Consider the following 27,035-nt stretch of genomic DNA (forward strand, 5'->3'; position numbering starts at 1 on the left):
AGAACACACTACAGCAGAGTAAATGATAAAAACATGTATTTTAAAAAACTGATTTGTAAAGATTTTAAAGGAATGTCAAAATGAATTTTTTTATAAGTGCTAAGTTCAGGCTATCAAGCAGCCAGTTAAATCTGTTATTACAAATGTTTCTCTACTAAGTGGCAGTCTGGATGGAACGGAGTTTGGGGTAAAATGGATACAAGCATATGTACGGCTGAATCTCTTCACTGTTCACCTGAAACTAGCACAACATTGTTCATCAACTCTACTGCAGTACAAAATAAAAAGTTTAATTAAAAAATGTTTCTCTGACTAGCAGAGTTTGGGTAAAAATAGTCTTTTTCTGTATAATTTAAGGGTATATAAATTGTATTTTATTATTTATTTTACATAGGAAAGCATACATAAAAAAAATACATGAGTCCTTTATTTCTCTATTTCATTCAATATGCTTCCATTATCACTTATTTTGCCTGGATTCTAAATAATTGTTGAGATACAAACTTGACCATTCAATTATTCTGTTTGGTAAAAGTATGAAATTTTCTACATCTGTGCTATTTGCTTCCATATATTGTTTCTAAGTGAAGTTGCCCAGTTGTGTCCGACTCTTTGCAACCCTATGGACTATAGCCTATCAGGCTCCTCCATCCATGGGATTTTCCAGGCAAGAATAGTGATTTTAACAGTGCTGAGTATTCACCTCAGCAAACTACCACTCCAACTACCACACAATTGCACTCATCTCACATGCTGGTAAAGTAATGTTCAAAAGTCTCCAAGCCAGGCTTTAGCAATATGTGAACCGTGAACTTCCTGATGTTCAAGCTGGTTTTAGAAAAGGCAGAGGAAACGGAGATCAAATTGCCAACATCCGCTGGATCATTGAAAAAGCAAGAGAGTTCCAGAAAAACATCTATTTCTGCTTTATTGACTATGCCAAAGCCTTTGACTGTGTGGATCACAATAAACTGTGGAAAATTCTGAAAGACATGAGAATACCAGACCACCTGATATGCCTCTTTAGAAACCTATATGCAGGTCAGGAAGCAACAGTTAAACTGGACATGGAACAACAGACTGATTCCAAATAGGAAAAGGAGTATGTCAAGGCTGTATATTGTCACCCTGCTTATTTAACTTCTGTGTAGAGTACATCATGAGAAACTGGAAGAAGCACAAGCTGGACTGGAAGAAGCACAAGCTGGAATCAAGATTGCTGGGAGAAATATCAATAACCTCAGATATGCAGATGACACCACCCTTATGGCAGAAAATGAAGAGGAACTCAAAAGCCTCTTGATGAAAGTTAAAGTGGAGAGTGAAAAAGTTGGCTTAAAGCTCAACATTCAGAAAATGAAGATCATGGCATCCAGTCCCATAATTTCATGGGAAATAGATGGGGAAACAGTAGAAACAGTGTCAGACTTTGTTTTTGGGGGCTCCAAAATTACTGCAGATGGTGACTGCAGCCATGAAATTAAAAGACACTTACTCCTTGGAAGAAAAGTTATGACCAACCTTGATAGCATATTCAAAAGCAGAGACATTACCTTGCCAACAAAGGTCTGTCTAATCAAGGCTATGGTGTTTCCAGTAGTCAGGTATATGGATATGAGAGTTGGACTGTGAAGAAAGCTGAGTGCTGAAGAATTGATGCTTTTGAACTGCAGTGTTGGAGAAGACTCTTGAGAGTCCCTTGGACTGCAAGGAGATCCAACCAGCCTATTCTAAAGGAGATCAGTCCTGGGTGTTCTTTGGAAGGAATGATGCTAAAGCTGAAACTCCAGTACTTTGGCTACCTCATGCAAAGAGCTGACTCACTGGAAAAGACTCTGAAGCTGGGAGGGATTGGGGGCAGGAGGAGAAGGGGACGACAGAGGATGAGATGGCTGGATGGCATCACTGACTCGATGGACGTGAGTCTGAGTGAACTCCGGGAGATGGTAATGGACAGTGAGGCCTGGCTTGCTGCGATTCATGGGCTCACAAAGAGTCGGACACAACTGAGTGACTGAACTGAACTGAACTGATGATCAATTTGCAATTTATTCAAATATCAAATCATTATATTGTACACTACAAGCTAATATAATGTATGTCAATTATACCTCAATATATAGAGACAGAGAGCAATTAGCAAAGCTATCTAGTGAACTTTCACTTCACTGACCAGTGACTTTGCTTCATTTTTTCTTTCAAAGATTACTTTTCCATGTCTAACCCTCAGATTCACATTTTCAAATGTTACTCATCTTCTAGTTGCCTTGTTGTCAGCTTGATATCAGCAAATATCTGAAAACTGGTAATTAACGTTAGCAGATAATGATTTAAAGTGTCACTGCTCTCACAAGTATTTTCATTATAAGAGGATTCTTGAAGACAGATTCACAAGACAATATCGAATTTAATGCTTACTATCCTCCAAATCAGAGAAGACAATGGCACCCCACTCCAGTACTCTTGGCCTGGAAAATCCCATGGACAGAGGAGCCTGGTAGGCTGCAGTCCAGGGGGTCGATAAGAGTCGGACACGACTGAGCGACTTCACTTTCACTTTTCACTTTCATACATTGGAGAAGGAAATGGCAACCCACTCCATGGGTTGGAGAATCCCAGAGATGGGGGAGCCTGGTGGGCTGCTGTCTATGGGGTCGCACAGAGTTGGACACGACTGAAGCGACTTAGCAGCAGCAGCAGCAGCATCCTCCAAATATTGGGTTAATTGCTTTACACAAAGTATCTCTTAATTCTCACAATGATCTTGTGAGGTAGTTTGTATTATCCTTCTTTACAGGTAAGATAACTGAACTCATTTCACATGCTTGCAAAATAATGCTCAATATTCTCCAAGCCAGGCTTCAACAGTACATGAATGGAGAATTTCCAGATTATTCAAGCTGGATTTTAAAAAGGCAGAGAAATGAGAGATCAAATTGCCAACATCTGTTGGATCACAGAAAAAGCAAGATAATTCCAGGAAAACATCTACTTCTGATTCATTGACTATGCTAAAGCTTTTGATTTTGTGATTCACAACAAACTGTGGAAAAGTCTTAAAGAGATGGGGATACCAGACCACCTTACCTGCCTCCTAAGAAATCTGTATACAGGTCAAGAAGCAAAAGTTAGAACAAAACATGGAACAGACTGACTCCAAATTGGGAAAGGAGTACGTCAAGGCTGTATATTGTCACCCCGCTTATTTAACTTATATGCAGAGTACATCATGAGAAATGCTGGGCTGGATGAAGAACAAGCTGGAATCAAGATTGCTGGGAGAAATATAAATAACCTCAGATATGCAGATGACATCATCCTTATGGCAGAAAGTGAAGAAGAACTGAAGAGCCTCTTGATGAGGGTGAAGGAGGAGAGTGAAAAAGTTAGCTTACAACTCAACATCGAAAAAACTAAGATCATGGTATCCAGGTCGATCACTTCATGGCAAATAGATGGGGAAACAGTGGAAACAGTGACAGACTTTGCTTTCTTGGGCCCAAAATCACTGCAGATGGTGACTGAAGCCATGAAATTAAAAGACACTTGCTCCTTGGAAGGAAAGCTATGACAAACCTAGACAGCATATTAAAAAGCAGACACGTTACTTTGCCAACAGAGGTCTGTATAGTCAAAGCTATGGTTTTTCCAGTTGTCATATATGGATGTGCCAGTTGGACCATAAAGAAAGTTAAGAGCCAAAGAATTGATGCTTTTGAACTGTGGTGTTGGAGAAGACTCTTGAGAGTTCCTTGGACTGCAAGAAAATCAAACAAGTCAATCCCAAAGGAAATAAATCCTGAATATTCATTGGAAGGACTGATAATGAACCTCCAATACTTCAACCACCTGATGCGAAGAGCTGGCTCATTAGAAAAGACCCTGATGCTGGGAAAGATTGAAGGCAGGAGAAGGGAATTACAGAGGAAGAGATGGTTGGGTGGCATCACTGACTCAATGGACTGGGTTTGTTCAAACTCTGGGAGATGGTGAAAGACAGGGAAGCCTGTTTCACTGAAGTCCATGGGGTAGCAAAGACATATGACTGAGGGCCTGAACAACAACAAGGTTTAATTTAACAAGACAATACAAGTGTCAGAGTCAGGTTGGGAATCCTGGGTGTCTGAGTCCAAATCATAGGTGAATGACTCTGATACAGTATAGCTCTTGGAAAGAGGAGACTACCTGGTATTCCTTTATCACCCTGTTTAGATGGTCACCTACTTGTATTCTCTTGATTTGTTTACTTATACAGCATCTGGTTCCATAGTGACTTTGAGGCTGGTATATATTCATCTTCAATTAGTTCAGGTCAAACTATCTTTGTTGTTGTTGTTCAGTCACCAGGTCGTGTCTGACTCTTTGTGATCCCATGGACGGGAGCATGCCAGGCCTCCCTGTCCACCACAGTCTTCCAGAGTTTGCCCAAATTCACATCCATTGAATTGGTGATGCCATCCAACCATCTCATCTTGTCATAATTCTTTTATTTCCTTAGTACTATATGTCTTTGCTGAAGCTTCATAGCTCGGACACAAGTTCTAAAGGCCTCCTTTGCTCGGTCCTAATTAAAACTTCACAAAAGAGAAACTGCAGGGCTAGAGGAAATTCAGGGAGTAGCATCTGGAATAAAACCGTGTCCTTTAGTCATGCAGCATCCTTTGAGGTTTGAGTACTTTTCTGAAATGGATAAAGTATGTATTAGAGAGTTTACAATGAGAGTGTTAAAGGGACAATGAACTGCATTTTGCTCCTGTGTTGCTTGTATGCCAGGTCTTAAGCATTGCTATAATTTACTAATTTATAAATTCGGCTATATTCTATGATGGTTCAAAACATATATGCAGAAATAAAATGTTAGTCTGTAAACCATTATGTAATACCATTAATCCAGTTTTCTTGGCTATAAAATAAACGAGCATTATATTTTATTCTCCTTCACTTTAAGACTCAGGTTACACTCAGCACTGTGTTACCAATGAGTGCCACGGAGTCCCCATAATTCTGTGATTGGAGGAGGGACAATATGGGGATGGATTGGTTTGGAGAGCATGTTTGGGGGAACTGGACCTGTTTCTATATTTTTGAATTTTTAGGGAGACAGATATATCAGACTGGGCATTTATTTTGCCTGGGACTCAGTCACACATAATTTTACAAGATCACCAAGGCAAACAATACTAGGTCACCTCATGCGAAGAGTTGACTCATTGGAAAAGACTCTGATGCTGGGAGGGATTGGGAGCAGGAGGAGAAGGGGATGACAGAGAATGAGATGGCTGGATGGCATCACTGACTCGATGGACATGAGTCTGAGTGAACTCTGGGAGTTGGTGATGGACAGGGAGTCCTGGCGTGCTGCGATTCATGGGGTCACAAAGAGTCGGACATGACTGAGCGACTGAACTGAACTGAACTGAAAGTTAGGATAAGCTAAGAGTCCAGACAGTAGAATAAAGAAAATGATAACATTTGTTGGAAATAAATATTAATTATTATGTTTTTTATCTGGATGCAGGTGGCTTAATGTACTCTGATATTTCTTCTACTTTAAATCAACTTTATTGGGACTTGGCTTGCATCTTCTAAGGTCTTTTCACACCTGTCTCAGGATCTACCGGGTTTCCCAGGAGGTGCTAGTGTTGAAGAACCTGCCTGCCAATGCAGGAGACATAAGAGATGCGGGTTCGATCTCTGGATTGGGAAGATCCCTGGAGGAGGGCAAAGCAACACAATCCAGTATTCTTGCCTGGAGAATCCCAGGGATAGAGGAGACAGGTAGGCTGCAGTTCATAGGGTCACAAGGAGTCTGACACTACTGAAGTGACTTAGTATGCACATACTACATACATCTCTTGAGGATATAAGCTCCTCTCTTTTACAGGCATTAAGCCTCTGGTGTTTCAGGGCATATAGAAGGTGCATTAAACTTTGATTATTCTAGCTTTTGCAAGTTTAAAACTACAACAATGCAATCTTTAAAGAGTCAATAAATCTTTTTCATCCAAGCAGTTAATTCTTACAAACATTTGGAGTTAAAAAATGTGAACTATAGGTATTTTTAATTTCAATGTGATCTGTTGCAACTTGTGTCACATAAATGCACAAATTCTGTCAGTAATTCAAAGTTATTTAAACCAGTTGGTATCACAGAAAGAGAACAGTTATTTTTTGCTTGTTATATTGTTGGTTTTTTTTTCCCCATGATGTTTACTATACAAAGAGAAATCATGCTGCTCACACTGTAAACACTCTTGCTGAGAGCTCCCAAATCAATCTCATAATCAATCCTGAGACAACTATGCTGATTATGCCTAAAATTATAGTCTCCTGCCCAGACCCCTTTCCTAGACTTCAGACTTATATATGCAGTTTTCTGTACTATCTCAGTTCAGTTCAGTTCAGTTCAGTGGCTCAGTCATGTTCGACACTTTGCGACTCCATGAATCGCAGCACACCAGGCCTCCCTGTCCATCACCATCTCCCGGAGTTCACTCAAACTCATGTCCATTGAGTCGGTGATGCCATCCAGCAATCTCATCCTCTGTCATCCCCTTCCCCTCCTGCCCCCAATCCCTCCCAGCATCAGAGTCTTTTCCAATGAGTCAACTCTTCGCATGAGGTGGCCAGAGTACTGGAGTTTCCGCTTCAGCATCATTCCTTCCAAAGAACACCCAGGACTGATCTCCTTTAGAATGGTCTGGTTGGATCTCCTTGCAGTCCAAGGGACTCTCAAGAGTCTTCTCCAACACTGCAGTTCAAAAGCATCAATTCTTCGGCACTCAGCTTTCTTCACAGTCCAACTCTCACATCTATACATGACTACTAGAAAAACCATAGCCTTGACTAGATGGACCTTTGTTGGCAAAGTAATGTCTCTGCTTTTGAATATGCTATCTAGGTAGGTCTAACTTTCCTTCCAAGGAGTAAACGTCTTTTAATTTCATGGCTGCAGTCACCATCTGCAGTGATTTTGGAGCCCCCAAAAAACAAAGTCTGACACTGTTTCTACTGTTTCCCCATCTATTTCCCATGAACTGATGGGACCAGATGCTATGATCTTCGTTTTCTGAATGTTGAGCTTTAAGCCTACTTTTTCACTCTCCTCTTTCACTTTCATCAAGAGGCTTTTGAGTTCCTCTTCACTTTCTGCCATAAGGGTGGTGTCATCTGCATATCTGAGGTTATTGATATTTCTCCTGGCAATCTTGATTCCAGCTTGTGCTTCTTAGCCCAGCATTTCTCATGATGTACTCTGTATATAAGTTAAATAAGCAGGGTGACAGTGTACAGCCTTGACGTACTCCTTTTCCTATTTGGAACCAGTCTGTTGTTCCATGTCCATTCTAACTGTTGCTTCCTGACCTGCATATAGGTTTCTCAAGAGGCAGATCAGATGGTCTGGTATTCCCATGTCTTTCAGAATTTTCCACAGTTTATTGTGACCCACACAGTCAAAGATATGGCATAGTCAATAAAGCAGAAATAGATGTTTTTTCTGGAACTCTCTTGCTTTTTTGATGATCCAGCAGATGTTGGCAATTTTGTCTCTGGTTCCTCTGAATCTTCTAAAACCAGCTTGAACATCTGGAACTTCATGGTTCATGTATTGCTGAAGCCTGGCTTGGAGAATTTTGAGCATTACTTAACTAGTGTGTGAGTGCAATTGTGTGGTAGTTTGAGCATTCTTTGGCATTCCCTTTCTTTGGGATTGGAATGAAAACTGACCTTTTGCAGTCCTGTGGCCACTGCTGAGTTTTCCAAGTTTGCTGGCATATTGAGTGCAGCACTTTCACAGCATCATCTTTCAGGATTTGAAATAGCTCAACTGGAATTCTATCACCTCCACTAGTTTTGTTTGTAATGATGCTTTCTAAGGCCCACTTGACTTCACATTCCAGGATGTCTGGCTCTAGGTCAGTGATCACACCATCGTGATTATCTTGGTCATAAAGATGTTTTTTGCACAGTTCTTCTGTGTATTCTTGCCACCTCTTAATATGTTCTGCTTCTGTTAGGTCCATGTCATTTCTGTCCTTTATTGAGCCCATCTTTGCATGAAATGTTTCCTTGTTATCTCTAATTTTCTTGAAGAGATCTCTAGTCTTTCCCATTCTGTTGCTTTCCTCTATTTCTTTGCATTGATTGCTGAAGAAGGCTCTGTACTATCTACAGGTACATAATTCTTCACATATCCATGACTCAACTAAACTTATTCTGTTCTAAACTAATTTTATATCTTAGCCATAACACTAAGTTCTTTTTCTTCCTCAAATTCTGTTTGATTTGTGAATAAATGATTGAATCAATTAATCTCCAGAAGCATATAAAATCAAAATTATTTTAAATAGGCATATTAAGATTTTACATATTATTTCTAAAATAATAGAAATAAAATACATAATTTTAAATTGAGTAGAAGGAAACATTCATTTAAAAACTTCTGTTAATTAAAAAAAGTCTGAAAAAGTGAAATGAGGGTAAATAAATCATAGAAAAAGGACAGTAATTAGTAAAAAATGAGGTGGTATAAATAAAAAGGCTAAGTTCATTAATTAAAAGATAATGTATACTCAATAAGCATTTGTTGAATGAAACAGTAAGTACAATATTTGATATTATAAAATAAGAATTTTGAGAGTTTAATGCATCCATTTTTTTTTAAAAAGAAGTCTTATTTCTGTTCTTGGTATAAAGTATATATATATTATATATATATAAAGCTATTTAGTTTGCCTTACCCAAAATATATATTATATGGCATAAAATATACCAAAGACTGAAATCCTGGCTCCATCATTTACTAAGGATGAGAGCTTAAGTATTTCGCTTAATCCTTCTAAAGTTCCGTTAGGTGCCTCATCTCTACAATAGGGATGACAAATAATCGCTAACTCGAAGATATTTTGCAAGGATTATGCTGGCTGTGCTGTACTTAGTCAATCAGTCATGTCCAACTCTTTGCCAATCCATGGACTGTAGTCTGCCAGACTTCTCTGTTCGTGGGATTCTCCAGGCAAGAATAGTGAAGTGGGTTCCTTATCCCTTCTCCAGGGGATCTTCCCAATCCAGGAATCAAACCAGGCTCTCCTGCACTGCAGGCAGATTCTTTACCAGCTGAGCTACCAGGGAAGCCCTTGCAAGGATTTTATGGTTCAACAAATATGAAAATATGATTGTATATTGTAAAATGTTGCATTCTTGATATATTTTTAACTGCAGTCTAGTAGATGTACAAGAATTTTAATTTCCACTTTGATATAAGTGTGTAAGCTTCTGAGATAATACTTCTGCACAAAATAGGACCAAAACATATTTAAAGTTAAATAATAATTACTGATTTGCTATTTAAAAGTCTGTGGTGATAACATGTAAACCTTTGAGTAATTCTATGCTTGGTCATAGATTTTATGAGGCTTATTTTTACATTTTCAGAGAGCTTTTTTAAAATAGTAAAATACTGAATTTCAAAATTTCTAAATGACAGAACTGTTTTGTTTTTTTTTTTTTGGCAACAAAAATCACTTTCATCAGATGTGCTTAAGAATCTAAAAAGATAAATCTATTTACAGGTAGGTGAATAGCTACTTCAGTATCCAGTCAAAATGTTTTTATTCACATATATTACTGACAGGAATTAATATTGCTCTCTTGGAAAGTAAATGGGGCAATTTAGCAAATAAATCAACCCTAGCCTTTGCTTTTAATCACAGGAGAAAAAATGTGCATTGAACATCCATTTGAGGTAATAAGAAAATGGCTGCTGCTGCTAAGTCGCTTCAGTCGTGTCCGACTCTGTGCGACCCCATAGACGGAAGCCCACCAGGCTCCCCCATCCCTGGGATTCTCCAGGCAAGAACACTGGAGTGGGTTGCCATTTCCTTCTCCAATGCATGAAAGTGAAAGCGAAAGTGAAGTCGCTCAGTCGTGTCCTACTCTTCGCGACCCCATGGACTGCAGCCTACCAGGCTCCTCCGTCCATGGGATTTTCCAGGCAAGAGTACTGGAGTGGGTTGCCATTGCCTTCTCCAATAAGAAAATGGATTTGATGGCTATTTCTGAATATTATTTAATCTTTGATGCATAAAATGGTTATAATTTCATATAGTTATCACTAAATTTTAGTACTTGCTAAACTTTGAAATAATAATATTTCAATAACAATATTTGAAATAATAATATTTGAATGTGACATTAGGTGACCCAAATATCTATCATAAATAAGAGTTGGTTATTATAAACTGAATGCAGGAGCCTGATAAAAACTTTTTAAAGCCCTATGAAACTCTCATTAGAATCAGGACATTTATCTAGTTATTAAACATGCATTTAATGAATACTTACTTTTCTACTTTTTCATATACTTACAAGTGTCAGGTATTGCACTAAGTATTAGAGATGCAAACATGAGGTAGAAGGTTTTGCACCATTAAGGAACATATAATCTACTAGGGGAAATTAAAATATTAGGAAATATTTACTTCCAACACTTCATTTAAATTTTTGATAAAATAAAATAATAAACCAATTAAGCGACTTCACTTTCACTTTTCACTTTCATGCATTGGAGAAGGAAATGGCAACCCACTCCAGGGTTCTTGTCTGAAGAATCCCAGGGACAGGAGCCTGGTGGGCTGCCGTCTATGGGGTTGCACAGAGTCGGACACGACTGAAGTGACTTAGCAGCAGCAGCAGTAGTAAGGAAATGGCAGCAGCAGCAGCAGTAAAATAAGAGTGGGAAACAAAAGATAATCAAGCATCAGTTAACTAGGTATGCTGTGATGACCTATTAGATCGGTCAACCATTCCATAACATTTTATGGAAAAACCTAAACGATTTATTTTTTTTTTATAAGACCTATACCCCTTATTTATAAAATTAACATTAAATATGTCACAGACCTAAATGTAAAACTTAAAGCTATAGAATTTCCTGAAAATATTGGAAAGAATCTCTGTGGTCTTGAGTTAGGCAAAGATTTCTTAGAAAACATGAAAAGGAAACTATAAACAAAAATGGTGTGAATTAGAGTCCATCAAAATGAGACACTTTTCTTCTTGAAAGATACTAAAAACAAACAAACCGTGCTACAGACTTCAAGAAAAAATTTACAAAATATGTACCTGACCAAGGATATACAGCCAGCATACATATAGAATTTACACAACTCAGTAAGAAAACCAATACCCCCATAAGAATCGCAAAAGATTTGAAGAAACATTTCCAGAGAGGGATGACAAAATAATTAAAAATGCCTAACATCACTTGTCATTGGGGACTTGCAAATTAAAGCCACAATGAGATGTCACAAAATATCAAAAAAAAAAAAAAAAAAAAACCTAAACGAATATTTGGCCAACCCAATATGTAACTATTTCAACTTGACAGAAATTTGGGGTTGAGATTCTAGTATGGATCAGGTTATTTATTCATTTCATAGTGCACAATCTCATCCCACCAAAACAAGGCAGTTGTTGAGGCCTTTGCTAACAGGTGCCAGACCAGGAAAGCAATCACAAGGTCTTTCTCATTGAGTAGCCCTGGCTTATTCTTTCTACACTCACCCTTCCTCTACAGCAAGAATTTTTTGACTTGACCTCCCCAAGACAATTTCAAAGCTGTCTTTCTAATTGATAAAACAAAGCATTAAGATTAATCCACTACTTCACAGTATGATTGTGACCTAAATTTAAAAATCCAATCTGGTTACAGTTTTTATTTTTATTTTATATTTATTTTATTCTTCCATATTGATAATATGAATCATGTTCACTTATCTCTTCTTCAATTCACATCATTATAAGAGAAAGGTGAATGGTAAGAAATTTTTCTTACTACACAGCTGATCTATTTTTCTTTGTTCTTAGGATTTCTTTCTCAGTTTCTGATAGTTATGTATGGGCTAAAAACCTTGGCCAGTTTTATTTATTTATGAATATTATGCATGTACTCACTCAACAAGTGTTTTGAGCCTGTACTCCATTGTTCTAGACATGAGGCTCAGCACTGAACAAAAACTACAAAAATTATGCCCTCGTGGGATTTATATTCTATTTCAAGAGGACAGGGAATAAGCAAGTAAGTAAATTTCTACCATGTATGGAAAGCGATGATCATTGTGGAGAAAAAGAAAACAGAGAAAGAGGAAAGGAATTGTGGGGGTTCATATCAAAATAGGAAAATTAGAAAAACTTTCACCAAGCAGTTTGAATGTGAAGTAGTGAGCCATTCAAATGGCAAACATAAGAGGAATCAGGCATTGAAAATAGCAACTGGAAAGACTTTGAGGCAAGACTATACCTAGTTCCTATGGAATATCAGAGAAACTAATACAACTATATATGAAAAAGCAAAAAAGAGAATAGTAGATAAGATCAGAGAGATTATATGGCATCAAATGCTGAGGATTCTCCAAGTTATTTTCAGTCAGTCATTTCAGACACTCAGTTGTGATTGACTCTTTGAAACCTCATGGATTGTAGCAAGCCAGGCCTCCTTGTCCATCACCAACTCCTGGAGTTTACTCAAACTCATGTCCTTTGAGTTGATGATGACATCCAACCATATCATCCTCTGTCATTGCCTTCTCCTCCCACCTTCAATCTTTCCCAGCATCAGGGTCTTTACAAATAAGTTCTTCACATCAGGTGGCCAAAGTATTGGAGTTTCAGCTTCAGCATCAGTCCTTCCAATGAATATTCAGGACTGATTTCCTTTAGGATGGACTGGTTGGATCTCCTTGCAGTCCAAGGTGTTCTCTAGAGTCTTCTCTGCCACAGTTCAAAAGCATCAATTCTTCAGCGCTCAGCTTTCTTTATAGTCCATCTCTTGCATCCATACAGGACTACTAAAAAAACCATAGCTTTGACTAGATGGACCTTTGTTGTAAAATAATATCTCTGCTTTCTAATAGTCTTTCTAGGTTGGTCATAGCTTTTCTTCCAAGGAGCAAGTGTCTTAATTTCATGGCTGCAGTCATCATCTGCAGTGATTTTGGAGCCCAAAACAATGAGCTGGAGTAGTGGCTACATGGTGCTGGAGCGACTGTGAGGAAATATCCCATGTCCAAAGGCAGAGAAGCCCCAGAAATACAGTAGGCACTGGAGTAGCAGCTGTGCAGCGCTGGAGCGACTTTGCAGAGACACCTCATGCCCAAGGGCAAAGGAGAAGCCCCAGAAAGATGGTAGGAGGGATGAAATTGCATTTAGAATCAAACCCCCATAACAGCCAGAGATGCTCAGAAGGCTCAAACAAACCTTGTGTGTACCAGGACGCAGAGACCCCACAGAGACTGAGACGGAACTGTGTTTGAGTGTCTCTTGTGGAGGTATGGGTTAGCAGTGGACTGCTGCAGAGGCAGGGGCTCTGGGTGCAGCAGACTTGGGTATGGCATAAGCCATACTCCTCTTGGAGGAGGTTGTCATTAACCCCAACACAGAGCCACCAGAACTTACACAGGACTGGGAAACAGACTCTTGGAGGGCACAAACAGAAATTTGTGCATACCAGGACCCAGGAGAAAGGAGCAGTAACCCCACAAGAGACTGATCTATACATGCCCATGAGTGTCCAGGAGTCTCCTATGGAAGCGTGGTGTGGTGGTGGCCTGCTTCAGGGTTGGAGGCACTGAGTGTAGCATTTCCTGCATGGGACCTTATGAAGGAGGTCACCATTATATTCATTACCTCCACCATAGTTTTGGCCCCAGGTCAAATAACAAGGAGGTACCAAAGCCCTGCCCATCAAGAGAAAATTGGATTAAAGATTTACTGAGCATGGCCCTGTCCATCAGAACAAGGCCTAGTTTCCCCCTCAGTCAGTCTCTCCCATCAGGAAGCTTCCATAAGCTTCTTATCCTTCTCCATCAGAAGGCAGACAAAATGAAAACCACAGTCACAGAAAACTAACCTATCTGACCACGTGGACCATAGCCTTGTCTAATTCAAGCTATTGTCAGTAAGAACTTGAGCACTGACTGTGAATGAGATGGTATATTAGTCTGCCTAGGGTGCCATTACAAAATGTCATAGACTGGCTGGCTTAAACAACAGTAAATGATACTGAGGTTGAAAGTCTGAGATCAAGGTTTCAGCTTAGTTGGTTTCTGCTGAAAGGTCTCTGATTGGCAGATGGCCACCTTCTCACTAAATTGTCACATTATGGAAAGAAAGAGCAAGCTCTCTGATGTCTCTTCTTATAGGGGCACTAATTCCATCAAGGGGGTCCTACCCTCAAGGTCCCTCTATACACCTAATTACTTCCCAAAGGAACCATCTCCAAACATTGGGGCTTCATATGAACTTAAGGGTAACTCAATTCAATCTTTAGCAGACAGGAAGTTTTTGGAGTGTTTCGGACAGAGAGGTGACATGATAAAAACTATAAGGCTATGGATTTTCCAGTGGTCATGTATGGATATGAGAGTTGGACCATAAAGAAATCTGATTGCCAAAGAATTGATGCTTTTGAACTGTGGTGTTGGAGAAGACTCTTGAGAGTCCCTTGGACTGCAAGGAAATCCAACCAGTCCATTCTAATGGAGATCAGTCCTGGGTGTTCTTTGGAAGGACTGATGCTAAAGCTGAAACTCCAATACTTTGGCCACCTGATGCAAAGAGCTGACTCATTGGAAAAGACCCTGATGCTGGGAAAGATTGAGGGAAGGAGGAGCAGGGGACGACAGAGGATGAGATGGTTGGATGGCATCACCGACTCAATGGACATGGGTTTGGGTGAACTGCGGGAGTTGGTGATGGACAGGGAGGCCTGGCATGCTACAGTTCATGCGATCGCAAAAGAGTCAGACACGACTGAGCGACTGAACTGAACTGAAGGTCACTCTTAGCTACCATGTTGAGAATAGATTTTAAAAAGATAAAGGCAAAAATAATAGAGAACCATTAAAAGCCTACTGCAATAACTCAGGTAGGTGATAATTATACCTTATACTAGAGAACTGGCATGGAAGGTATGAGAAATTGTCACATTTCAGATAAAATTTATAGTAGGACCTACAAAATTGCTGACAATTTTTATGTGAGGTGTGAAGGAAAGTAAAAAAAATGTCTCAAACACTGATGAATTGCAAGGAATGGAACTGTCATTAATTTAGGGGGAAAAGATCTCATATTTGGGGAAGATATAACCAGGAATTCAGTGTTACTCATGGGTAAGTTTGCAGTGGCTATTAGCCATGCAAATGGAAATGCTGAGTAGGTAGTTAGATGTACAACCAGATTCCTGATTGGAGACATACATTTGGGAGATGTCAGTATTTAAAGAGTATTATGGGGTGAAATATCAGGGAATGAGGGTATATTAAAGAAAGAAGTTCAAAACCTGACACGTGAGTGACTGTAAGATTATGAGTTTGAGGAGATGAGGCAAAATCAACACAGGGGATTACAAAGTAAGGTAAGAGGAAAACTAGTGTGTGCGGAATTCTGCAAGAAAGTGTTTTATAAAAGAAGGAGTTTCCAATATGAGGGCTGAAAATAACGTTGTAATGTTAAAAAATGTCACAAACTGAGGTAAATCCATACAATGGAATACTATTCAGCAATATGGAATAACATACCGACAAATATGGACGCACCTTAGAAACATTAAGTGCACACACACAGAGACTGCACATTGTATAATTTCACTAAAATAAAATTTTTAGGAAAGGTAAAAATGTAGAGACAGAAAGGAGATCAGTGATTGCATGAGGACATAGGTGGAAATGCCTGTGTGAAATAATGGAAGTTCTAAACTCGGCTGTGGCGACAGTGGCACAATTGTGTTAAACATACAGAAGCTCACTGAACCGTACACTTAAAGCAGGTGAGTATATTGGGGTAGAAATTGGCTCTCAATAAATCTATTAAAAAGTTAGAGGAAGACAGAGAAAGAGGGCAGAAAGAAAGAAAGAGACAAAAAGACAGCATCAGAGTTGAACTGGATAATGCACATACAAAGCCTCTGAAGAGTTTGCTATGGAAAGGAGTGGAAAAAAATGAGGTGGTAGCTGAAAGAGGAGAGGTTTGCTTTGTATTGTTTTGACCCAGAAGAAAGTAAGCAATCTCTGGTGAAAATTTAGAAGAGTAGAACAGAGAATTACTAAAGCAATTTATTTGAGTAGATAAATAAGGATGGATTACAGTACAAAGGTTGAGGGATGGACCTTAGAAGCACAGCAGTACATCTATACTAAAAAGGAGAGGTTAGAATATGAAACAAATGTTAATAAGTGTGTAATTTGGTGATGAAGGCTTGTGTAAGTTATCTTCTAATTGCTTTTCTTTTCACAATGAAATGGTTATCAGCTGAAAGTGAGGATGGGAGAAAAATTGAATGATGGGAGACACACTGAAGTTTTGACAAAATTACAGTGAGAGGGCTACATTTGTTTTTTTCCCCTTAATTTCTGGTCAGCATAAGTGTACTTGAGATTCATAGTTTGGATTTTAAATTTAGACTGTGTGCACGAGTGCTAAGTCACTTCAATCGTGTCTGACTCTGAAACCCTATGGACTGTAGCCCACCAGGGAATCTGTCCATGGGATTTTCTAGGCAAGAATATTGGAGTGGGTTGCCATGCCCTCTTCCAGGGGATCTTCTCAAGCCAAAGATCCAAGCCACATTGCTATGTCTCCTGCATTGGCAGGTAGGTTCTTTACCACTAGCACCACCTGGGAAGCCCCAAAATTTAGACTAATGTGCCTAACTATTTTTATAGTGTCATATATACATACATATGTATATACATATGTATTAGCTATACTGTGCGGCTTGTAGGATCTTAGTACTCATCTGACCAGGGATTGAACCTGTTCCCTTGGCAGTGAAAGGGTGGAATCCTAACCACAGGACTGTGAGGGAATTCCCTTTATAGTCATATAAAGTTGAGTAGTTTCAGATTGAAGAATGGGTTTACATTGGGATTAGGATTTTGTTGAGTGTTGTGAGGCAAAAGAAGGTTGAAGTAATTAAGGTTGTAAGCAAGAAAAATGATAATGATTGAAGGAGAAAAATGAGACTCAAAGAAGGGCAACAAAGGTGAAAAGGAGGTCATATCAACGATTTGCAGATTTCAATGAGGTTGAAGGGTTCCTGGAATCAAGGAAGCAGTGAACAGAAAATATACGAATGCTCAGTCGCTCAGCCAAGTCCAACTCTTTGTGGCTCCATGGCTTGTAGCCTTCCAGGCTCCTCTTGCACATGGAATTTTCCAGGCAAGAATACTGGAGAGGCATGCCATTTCCTCTACTGGAGTAGGGTACTGTTTCCTACTCCAGGAGATCTTCCTGATCCAGGGAACAAACTTGAGTCCCCTGGTGTCTTCTACGTTGGCAGGCAGATTCTTTACCACAAGTGCTACCTTAACTGGAAGCCCAGTTAAGAAACCACAGCTGCTGATAATAGCAGATGAAGTGCCTGAGAATGATTGTAAACCAAGACCACTGGAATGGCAAAAAGAAGACAAAATGAAAAGGAGTAAGCTAGGAGTGTATAAATGACAGCAACGAAGATTTGCAGAGTCTAAACTGAAATTTTAAAAACAGAGGGTTTTTTTTTTTTTTTTTTTTGTAAGGAGAATAGAGAATGTGCAATGAGGAGAAAAGGAGAATATGTGTTCCAGTCTCACTTTGAATGGTGCATAAACAATGTGACAGAATAAACAGCCATAACTTTAAAGGGCTGCAGTGGAAGCCATGTCTTTGTGGGATGTGCAAGTTTCAGTTGGAACCAGAATATAATTGACATGCTTAACAAAAACTAGAGATATATTATAGGATTTGGCTAATCAAGGGATAAATGACCAACTTGTAAGTGTTAGACATTGGCCTGGAAGCTGAGCTACTGTAGTTATTTCGGGTCATGCATGTGTCCCCCCAGATTCTGTCATGTTAACACTGATGTTTGAATAAGTCATTTCATATAACACTTCAACATGTGTACCTAGTAGAATATAACCTCTACAAATTTAAATTATCTAATAAGTCTAATATTTCTTATGACACATATATTGTCATATACAATAACAAATAAGCCAGCTTTATTCTTGTTGATCTCAAAGATTACATTTTTATTTATTTAATCAATTATTCATACATATTCTTATCTTATGCTTGTCATGTATACAATTCATTATACTATTTTTTCCCATTATAAATCTTCTGTATATAGTTTTCTCTGCCAATTGGAAAATTTGTTTGTGTGTAATCTTACCATTTTGCTTCTTGAATCATTCTCTCTCATTTCATTTTTTAACATATGTTTCAACAGCCCTACAACATAGATTGTATCTCAGAGAAAATCTTGCTTTTTCCCCATGGGAGTCACTGCATATTGCTAATCCCTGTAAAGTTGCTGATGAACACGTTCATCCTCTGCAGTCTGTTGCCTCTTCCCCTCCCCTCCTTTCCCTAGCCCCCCTCCCTCTTCCCCTCCTTTATTATTTCTAACATTTATCTAATACTTCTCTTCAGACTAAATATAATAACCCAACATTAAACATAACATATTAATTTCATAGGATTCTCTTAAGACTACTAAAATCCATTTTTAAAAAGGTAAAACACATGTAGGTAAGACTGGATATCTTTTCTGTAAAGTTCACAAACTACTCACAAAAGGATTGGAACAACTGAATTGACATATTGGAATGAAGTTGGTATAACTCAAAAATTATTCCTCACAATGATTATTATCTTAGTTTCAAAGTAAAATATTTTCAAAAATATTTTCCTGTTGAAACTTAGTTTACTTTTCTTTCAATTAAAAAGAAAATTAGGGTCTGATAGAGATGAGGAACTTTAAAAAAACTGATTTGAGGTCTTATTGTAAAGCATGATAAGGATTATCTATGATAGAACAAAATTGGGCCCCAATACTACACTAGTAACGCAACCTAGAGACAAGTTTGGTTTTCACTCTAAACAAAAAAAAGAAAAATTGATTGAGGTACCAGGATCTTGAATTCTGTTTCCACTTGTTAACTAAAATCTTCATTATTTCTCAAGTAGAAATAGACATTTGATCCTCTTTCTCTTTAATTGATGCTGGCCTTTCTTAAATTGCGTTATAGGAAAACTTTACTGAGTTGCAAAGAAGTACTCACTTCAAACTATAGAACTTAAACAAAATGTATATAATTATCTGTGAGTTGGAGAGAGGGGAAATAATTAATCTGAGCACAGTTGACTATTCTGTTACTTCAAACCCTGAGAAATACTTACCTACTATTATAACTTTTACAAACAAGAACTCAGGTAGTCAGAAAATAACAAGGAAATCATAGCTGTATGAAACTCAAGAAATATTTCTTAACATTTTTTGTTCCAGTGTGAAAAATTACCCCATAAACAACCCAGTTTCCAGCTTATCTTCTGAAACAAGAAGCACATTGATGTTCAGTTAACTCAGCTCTGACATTCCCAACAATTTTGAAAAGTTGCTAACTCTCTCAGCTTATCCCTTTCCCTGTGCTCCAGGTAGTATATTCCTCCCTGGTGGCAGGCAGAGAGAGACATCCATAACCAGGATGGTCCATACTCAGGCCATAAAGCAGTCTTATCAGAGGAGCTCAGTCTCCTGTCCTGCGGCATTTAGAGAATATGGTCTTTAATTACTCACCTGGTGCCCTGATACACATCGAGAAAACCACCCACACGTCACCTGAATGTTCCCCAGTCAACACCCTGTCTAAAGGAACGAGCACACAGGAGGAGAGGAGCAGCTATAGGAAAGGGAGACAACCTACCTGGCGAGTGAGGTGGCGGCGAGCACAGGAGGACGACCCCTTGGCCTTCCCGCACGGACACTGCGCTTCTCGTCCGGCCACTGAAGTTCCCCAGATCTGCCAACATAACACAGCGTTCAGATGCGAGGCAAGAAGGAGCTTAAAGAATTACTGCTCTTGTAACTTGTCCTTACTTTTCTATCATTATCTAAGCAAGGTTTCTTTTTCTTTGTCGAGCAGTGAGAGGAGAGTTTTAACAATAAATCTCTACCATCCAATTTTAAATATCATGCTTTTCAGACTATGTGTGCATTCCTAATTTCTATGTATAGTGCATACAAATTTCCAGTGTAGGGATAAATTAAACAATAGCTTTATAACACATTGAATAATTACTGTATTTCTTTATAATAGCTTTTACATATTAATTTTTCTACTACCAATCAAAGCCACTCAAGCATATTAAGAACAGAAGTGGTTGGGGTTGTCTGGTGCCCAAACTGCTTCCTAATCATCTGTCATGCTAAAAATGGTATGTAAAACCAAGCATGAATTTGCCAAATTAGAGGGACTTGTGCACTCAAGCAAAATATAATGAAGATATAAGGGCCCCTTTTATATAAATGTGAGTGAAAATGTCATGTTACTTTCATTTTATGTAAGCCTGGGATGGTGTGTACAAATTAATTATACTCATCCATTTTGATTATTCTAGAAATATTATAGTTATTGAAACACTAACTTGAATGTATGAAGGACTAATGCATTGATTGAGTTTCAATTGTCTTCCCTTAAATTTTCTTGCATTTGCACAATTTAAAAACATTGTCCTAAAAATAAAGTGGTCTTAAAAAAGAATGGTATGCATTATTTATATTTCTTTTATTTTTTATTAATGTATTCATAGCTCAGTACATTTGTACCTTCCTTTTTTCTTAGGCTTGGTTGATTAAATAAATGAGTTTTAGAATAGTTTCTTGGAAATGATAGGAGTCCAATATTTTTGTAAATAAACATTGTCTTAGAATTCCCATTTTGTAAAATCTTGTTTCCCTGGTGAGAAATGCTTATTGAAAATGTTCTGCTTTTCCTATCACTATCAATTATAAAGGAGATTAAAACAAAACTTGTCATCATTTCATGCTAAAGTAGTATTATTTCATAACAATACAATGTAGACCCTCAAATTTAATGTTTGTTAATCTGATGAATGATGAAGGTAAGCAGTCAAGAAAATATACTGAATGGATATGAAAGAGATAAATCATCAACTTTAATATTCTAAGAGAAATTCTATAAATTACATTTTTGAGAGATGGCTTACAATTTAAAATTTGCTGAATTTACAATCCAACCTTTTAAAATTCATTCAAAACCATGAAGGACTAGTAAACAGTCAAGGCATAATGAATAAATAGGAAGGAATTCATTATTGAGGAAAGTGTTTTGGATTTTACATACATGCTGCATTTCATTGTAAATAGTCAAGTATATAATAGTTACTATAAATAAGTAAAGTGGTAAAACAAAAAGGAAAATGTATTCTACTACCTTTTTTTTTGGTTTGAAAAGCTACACACTAACTTCTAATAAAAATCAGCTTCCTTAACTTTCAAATGTACATAATGTATGGCTTTAAACTCATTTTCACTGACAGTTAAAGATAGAAGCTGTCTTTCTTGGTTTCCCCAACAACTCCCCTCAATCTGAAAACAAAGCATGACAAGGTTTCTCAATTAACTTCCTTTGACTACTCTTACAAACACAACACAGTGAGCAATGGGGTTGTAATATCTCTTTAGAGATTATATGGTTTTAGTTTCCTCTTTTCATCCTCATTGAATTTATAAATTCTGGAAAGCTATTTGGATATCAATTTATTCTAACTAAATATCTTAAATGTTTTCTTAAAAGTATATATATTTAGCTTCTAATACATTTACTACAATTTTTATTGTGTTCATTATGACTTTTCAAATCAACTTATTATAGTTAAAATATTTTAATGGCAAACAATCCCAAATGAATGCCTATTTCTCATAAATTGAAATATGGGTATGGCCTAGAAATTAGACACAGAAAAGAAATAACTGTGACCTGAATTGTGTTTTGAGATCTCAGTGACCCAAAGGATAATATCAGCCCTAACTGCTTTATTTTGTATCACTTGTTAATAAGGTACAATTCAACAGTTTCTCCTGGAATTGTCTTTGTGTTATTGCTTCCTAGGAGCTATAGCATCAGCAGTACATATCATATAAGAAACGAATTGCCAGTCCGGGTTTGATGCAGGATACAGGATGCTTGGGTCTGGTGCACTGGGATGACCCACAGGGATGGTATGGGGAGGGAGGTGGGAGGGGAGTTCAGGATGGGGAACACGTGTACACCCATGGTGGGTTCATGGTTGATGTATGGCAAAACCAATACAATATTGTAAAGTAAATAATAATAATAAATAAATGATAAATGGTTAAAAAAAAATGGATTTTTAAAATTGTGAACAGATTATTTTTGTCTCATAAAGACATATGCAAAAATACTAAAGAAAAGCCTGCACTTTGATGGAGAGTGTGCTTTTTTCATTTAAATCCTTCCTCCTAGAATAAAAAGCAGTAAAACTTGATTATTTTTAATGTAAAAGTAGTCCTTGTTTCAGGCAAGATTCTGGTTGATCTGAGACCAAATTGATGTGAAAAAAATTCTTAATTGGAGCAGGAATGGCAACTAGAGAGAATAGTCTGACTAAAAATACTGCTGGTTGTTTTGATCTCATGGTTAAGAGAAAGCAGTTACTTTGCAGGTGCTCATCAGAGAACTTAGTTAGAATAAGCATTCTATATATCAAAAAGAGAAATGAAAAAAAAAAAAAAAAGAATTTGTATGGATGAAGCTTTGATTATTTTATTGTCACTTACAGCAGGTTTGATCCCTGCATCAGGCAGATCCCCTGGAGAAGGGAATGGCAACTGACTCTTGTATTCTTGCCTGGAGAATCCCATGAACAGAGGAGCCTGGTGGGCTATGGTCCATAGGGTCACAAAGAGTTGGACATGACTGAAGTAACTTAGCATGCACTCATGGGAAGTAAAAAAAAAAAAATCTGTTTCTATGTTCTATTTTTATCTTTAAGGTGAAAAATGAGTACAAGTAAAAATTTTACTACAAGAACTCTAAAATTCAGGTCCAATTCTAAACTGAAATAAGCTTATTTCTGGACTTATTATAAAACACGTGGACTAAAAGACAAGTAATCTGAAGGAGGAAGTTTGTAATAAAGAATCACAAGACCTCAGGTTTTCTTTTTTTCTGAGACCTTTTTTCCAAGTCCAGAAACTCATGCAGAGTTTGATAATGGAGTTTTAACTAGAACTGCAGCTTACAGGATTATACCTGTCCAATCAATTCATACAATTAATGACAGGGCTGAGAGTCATATGTGACAGACTATAAGGTTGAAATGTGTGATTGGAAGCATATTGACCACAAATAAGACAAATCATTTTCTTAATTCATTTAACAGGTGTTTTTTCAGTGTAAGCTGTATACCAAAATCTATATTAAGTACTGATAATACAGAAAAGCTGTAAAGGAAGACTGTGGATATATAAACTAATCATACAATTGAACTAATCAAGGCAAATTGGAAGTGGTGAAACAGAAGATGACAAGAATGAACATTTACATTTTAGGAATCAATGGTATAATGGACTGGAATGGACGAATTTAATTCAGATGATGATTATATCTACTACTGTGATCAAGAATTCCTAAGAAGAAGTGGAGTTAGCCCTCATAGTCACCAGAAGAGTCCAAAATGCAGTACTTGGGTGCAACCTCAAAAATGACAGAACGATCTCTGTTTGTTTCCAAGGCAAGCCATTCAATATCACAGTAATCCAAGTCTATGCCCCCACCAGTAATGCTGAAGAAGCTGAAGTTGAACAGTTCTATGAAGACCTACAAGACCTTCTAGAATTAACATGCAAAACAGATGTCCTTTTCATTATAGGGGACAGGAATGTAAAAGTAGGAAGTCACAAAATATCTGGACTTCCAGGCAATTTTGGTATTGGAGTACAAAATGAAGCAGGGCAAAGGCTAATGGAGTTTTGCCAAGAAAATGCACTGCTCAAAGCAAACACCCTCTACAAACAAGACAAGAGAAGACTACATATGGACATCACCAGATGGTCAACACAGAAATCAGACTGATTATATTCTTTGTTTCTGAAGATAGAGAAACTGTATACAGTCAGCAAAAACAAGACCAAGAGTTGATTGTGGCTCAGATCATGAGCTCCTTATTGCCAAATTGAGACTTAAATTGAAGAAAGTTGGGAAAACCACTAGACCACCCAGGTATGACCTAAATCAAATCCCTTACAATTATATAGTGGAAGTGACAGATAGATTCAAGGGATTAGCTCTGATACAATGCTTGAAGAACTAAGGATGGAGGTTTGTAACATTGTAAAGGAGGCCGTGATCAAAACCATCCCCAAGAAAAAAAGGACTGTAAGAAGGCAAAATGGTTGTCTGAGAAGGCCTTATAAATAGCTGAGAAAAGAAGAGAGGTGAAAAGAAAAGGAGAAAAGGTAAGATATATCCACCTTGAATGAAGAGTTCCAAAGAATAGTAATGAGAGATAAGATAGCCTTCTTAAGTGATCAAGGCAAAGAAATAGAGGAAAATAATAGAGTGGGAAAGACTAGAGATCTCTTCAAGAAAATTAGAGATACAAAGGGAATATTTCGTGCTAAGATGAGCACAATAAAGGGCAGAAATGGTATGGACCTACAAAAAGAAGAAGATATTAAGAAGGGGTAGCAAGAATATACAGAAGAACTATACAAAAAGATCTTAATACCTAGATAACCAGGATGTTGTGATCACACTCATCCAGAGCCAGACATCCTGGAGTGTGAAGTCAAGTGGGCCTTAGGAAGCATCACTACAGACAAAGATAGTTACCTCGTGAGAAATCTGTATGAAGGTCAAGAAGCAACAGCTAGAATGTGACATGGAACAACAGACTGGTTCCAAATAGGGAAAGGAGTACATCGAGGCTGTATATTGCCAACCTGCTTATTTAACTTATATGCAGAGTACATCATGTAAAATGTTAGGCTGGATGAAGCACAAGCAGGAATCAAGGTTGCCAGAAGAAATATCAATAACCTCAGTTATGCAGATGATATCACCCATATGGAAGAAAGCAAAGAGTAAATAAAGAGCCTCTTGATGAAACTGAAAAAGGAGAGTGAAAAAGCTGGCCTAAAACTCAACATTCAAAAGACTAAGATCATGGCATCCAGTCCCAAAACTTCATGCCAAATAGATGGGGAAACAATGGAAACAGTGACAGACTTTATTTCTTTGGGCTCCAAAATCACTGCCGATGGTCACTGCAACCATAAAATTAAAAGACACTTGCTCCTTGGAAGAAAAGCTATAACCAATCTATCAGTTCAGTTCAGTACAGTCACTCAGTTGTGTCCGATTCTTTGCAACCTCATGAATCGTAGCACGCCAGGCCTCCCTGTCCATCACCAACTCCCGGAGTTCACTCAGACTCACGTCCATCGAGTCAGTGATGCCATCCAGCCATCTCATCTTCTGTTGTCCCTTTCTCCTCCTGCCCCCAATCCCTTCCAGCATCAGAGTCTTTTCCAATGAGTCAACTCTTCGCATGAGGTGGCCAAAGTACTGGAGTTTCAGCTTTAGCATCATTCCTTCCAAAGAAATCCCAGGGCTGTTCTCCTTCAGAATGGACTGGTTGGATCTCCTTGCAGTCCAAGGGACTCTCAAGAGTCTTCTCCAACACCACAGTTCAAAAGCATCAATTCTTTGGTGCTCAGCCTTCTTCACAGTCCAACTCTCACATCCATACATGACCACAGGAAAAACCATAGCCTTGACTAGAGGAACCTTTGTTGGCAAAGTAATGTCTCTGCTTTTCAATATGCTATCTAGGTTGATCATAACTTTCCTTCCAAGGAGTAACCGTCTTTTAATTTCATGGCTGCAGTCACCATCTTCAGTAATTTTGGAGCCCCCAAAAATAAAGTCTGACACTGTTTCCACTGTTTCCCCATCTATTTCCCATGAGGTGATGGGACCAGAGGCCATGATCTTCGTTTTCTGAATGTTGAGCTTTAAGCCAACTTTTTCACTCTCCTCTTTCACTTTCATCAAGAGGCTTTGAGTTCCTCTTCACTTTCTGCCATAAGGGTGGTGTCATCTGCATATCTGAGGTTATTGATATTTCTCCCAGCAATCTTGATTCCAGCTTGTGTTTCTTCCAGTACAGCCTTTCTGTACTGGATGTACTATATGATGTACTCAGCATATAAGTTAAATAAGCAGGGTGACACTATACAGCCTTGATGTATTCCTTTTCCTATTTGGATCCAGTCTGCTGTTCCATGTCCAGTTCTAACTGTTGCTTCCTGACCTCGGACATGGGGTAACTCCTTTCGGCCATGCTTAGTGTGCTGGTCACAGCTGCCCGGCTGATACACCTACGTGCAGGGAAGGAATGGAGACGTAGGCAGAGAGAACAGACTTGTGGATACAGTGGGAGAAGGAGAAGGTGAGATGGATGAACTGAGAAAGTAACATTGACTTATATAAAGAATCATGTGTAAGAGACAGCTAGTTGGAAGCCTCTGTATAATATAAGGATCTCAGCCTGGTACTCAGTCATCACAGACCTAGAGGAGTGGGATGGAAAGGTAGAGGCTCAAGAGAGTGGAGAGATATATATATATATAGTTATGACTGATTCGAGTCTTGTATGGCAGAAATCAGCATGATATTGCAAAGCAAATATCCTCTAATTTAAAAAAAAGAATAGATGGATAATAATTTCAATAGCTATTAGCATACCTACTCTATGCCAAATTTCCTGAAAAGAAATATTGATTTCTTTATTTCAAAAATTACTAAGTATACGTGAAAAGCAAAAAGTTTTCTTTGGTCATACAATTAATAAGTTCAGTCCAGTTCAGTTCAGTTGCTCAGTTGTGTCCGACTCTTTGTGACTCCTTGGACTGCAGCACGCCAGGCCTCCCTGTCCATCACCAACTTTGGGAGTTTACTCAAATTCATGTCCATTGTGTTGGTGATGCCATCCAACCATCTCATCCTCTGTTGGCCCCTTCTCCTCCCGCCTTCAATCTTTCCCCGCATCAGGGTCTTTTCTAATGAGTCAGTTCTTCGCATCAGGTGGCCAAAGTAGTGGAGTTTCAGCCTCAGCATCAGTCCTTCCAATGAATATTCAGGACTGATTTCCTTTAGAATGGG

The 27,035-nt window shown here is 38.2% G+C and overlaps 1 protein-coding gene across 1 annotated transcript in view; it reads right to left on the bottom strand.

The window, feature by feature from the left end:
* Window positions 1-27,035, bottom strand: part of CNTN5 (contactin 5) — a 1,670,765-nt gene that overhangs the window by 503,100 nt on the left and 1,140,630 nt on the right. Inside the window, exon 7 of the mRNA NM_001102211.2 lies at window positions 19,749-19,844. Within this exon, the coding sequence (NP_001095681.2) occupies window positions 19,749-19,844 (96 nt within the window). The remainder of the gene's footprint in view (window positions 1-19,748; window positions 19,845-27,035) is intronic.

Source organism: Bos taurus, chromosome 15, assembly GCF_002263795.3.
Source record: "Bos taurus isolate L1 Dominette 01449 registration number 42190680 breed Hereford chromosome 15, ARS-UCD2.0, whole genome shotgun sequence".
NCBI lineage: Eukaryota > Metazoa > Chordata > Mammalia > Artiodactyla > Bovidae > Bos > Bos taurus.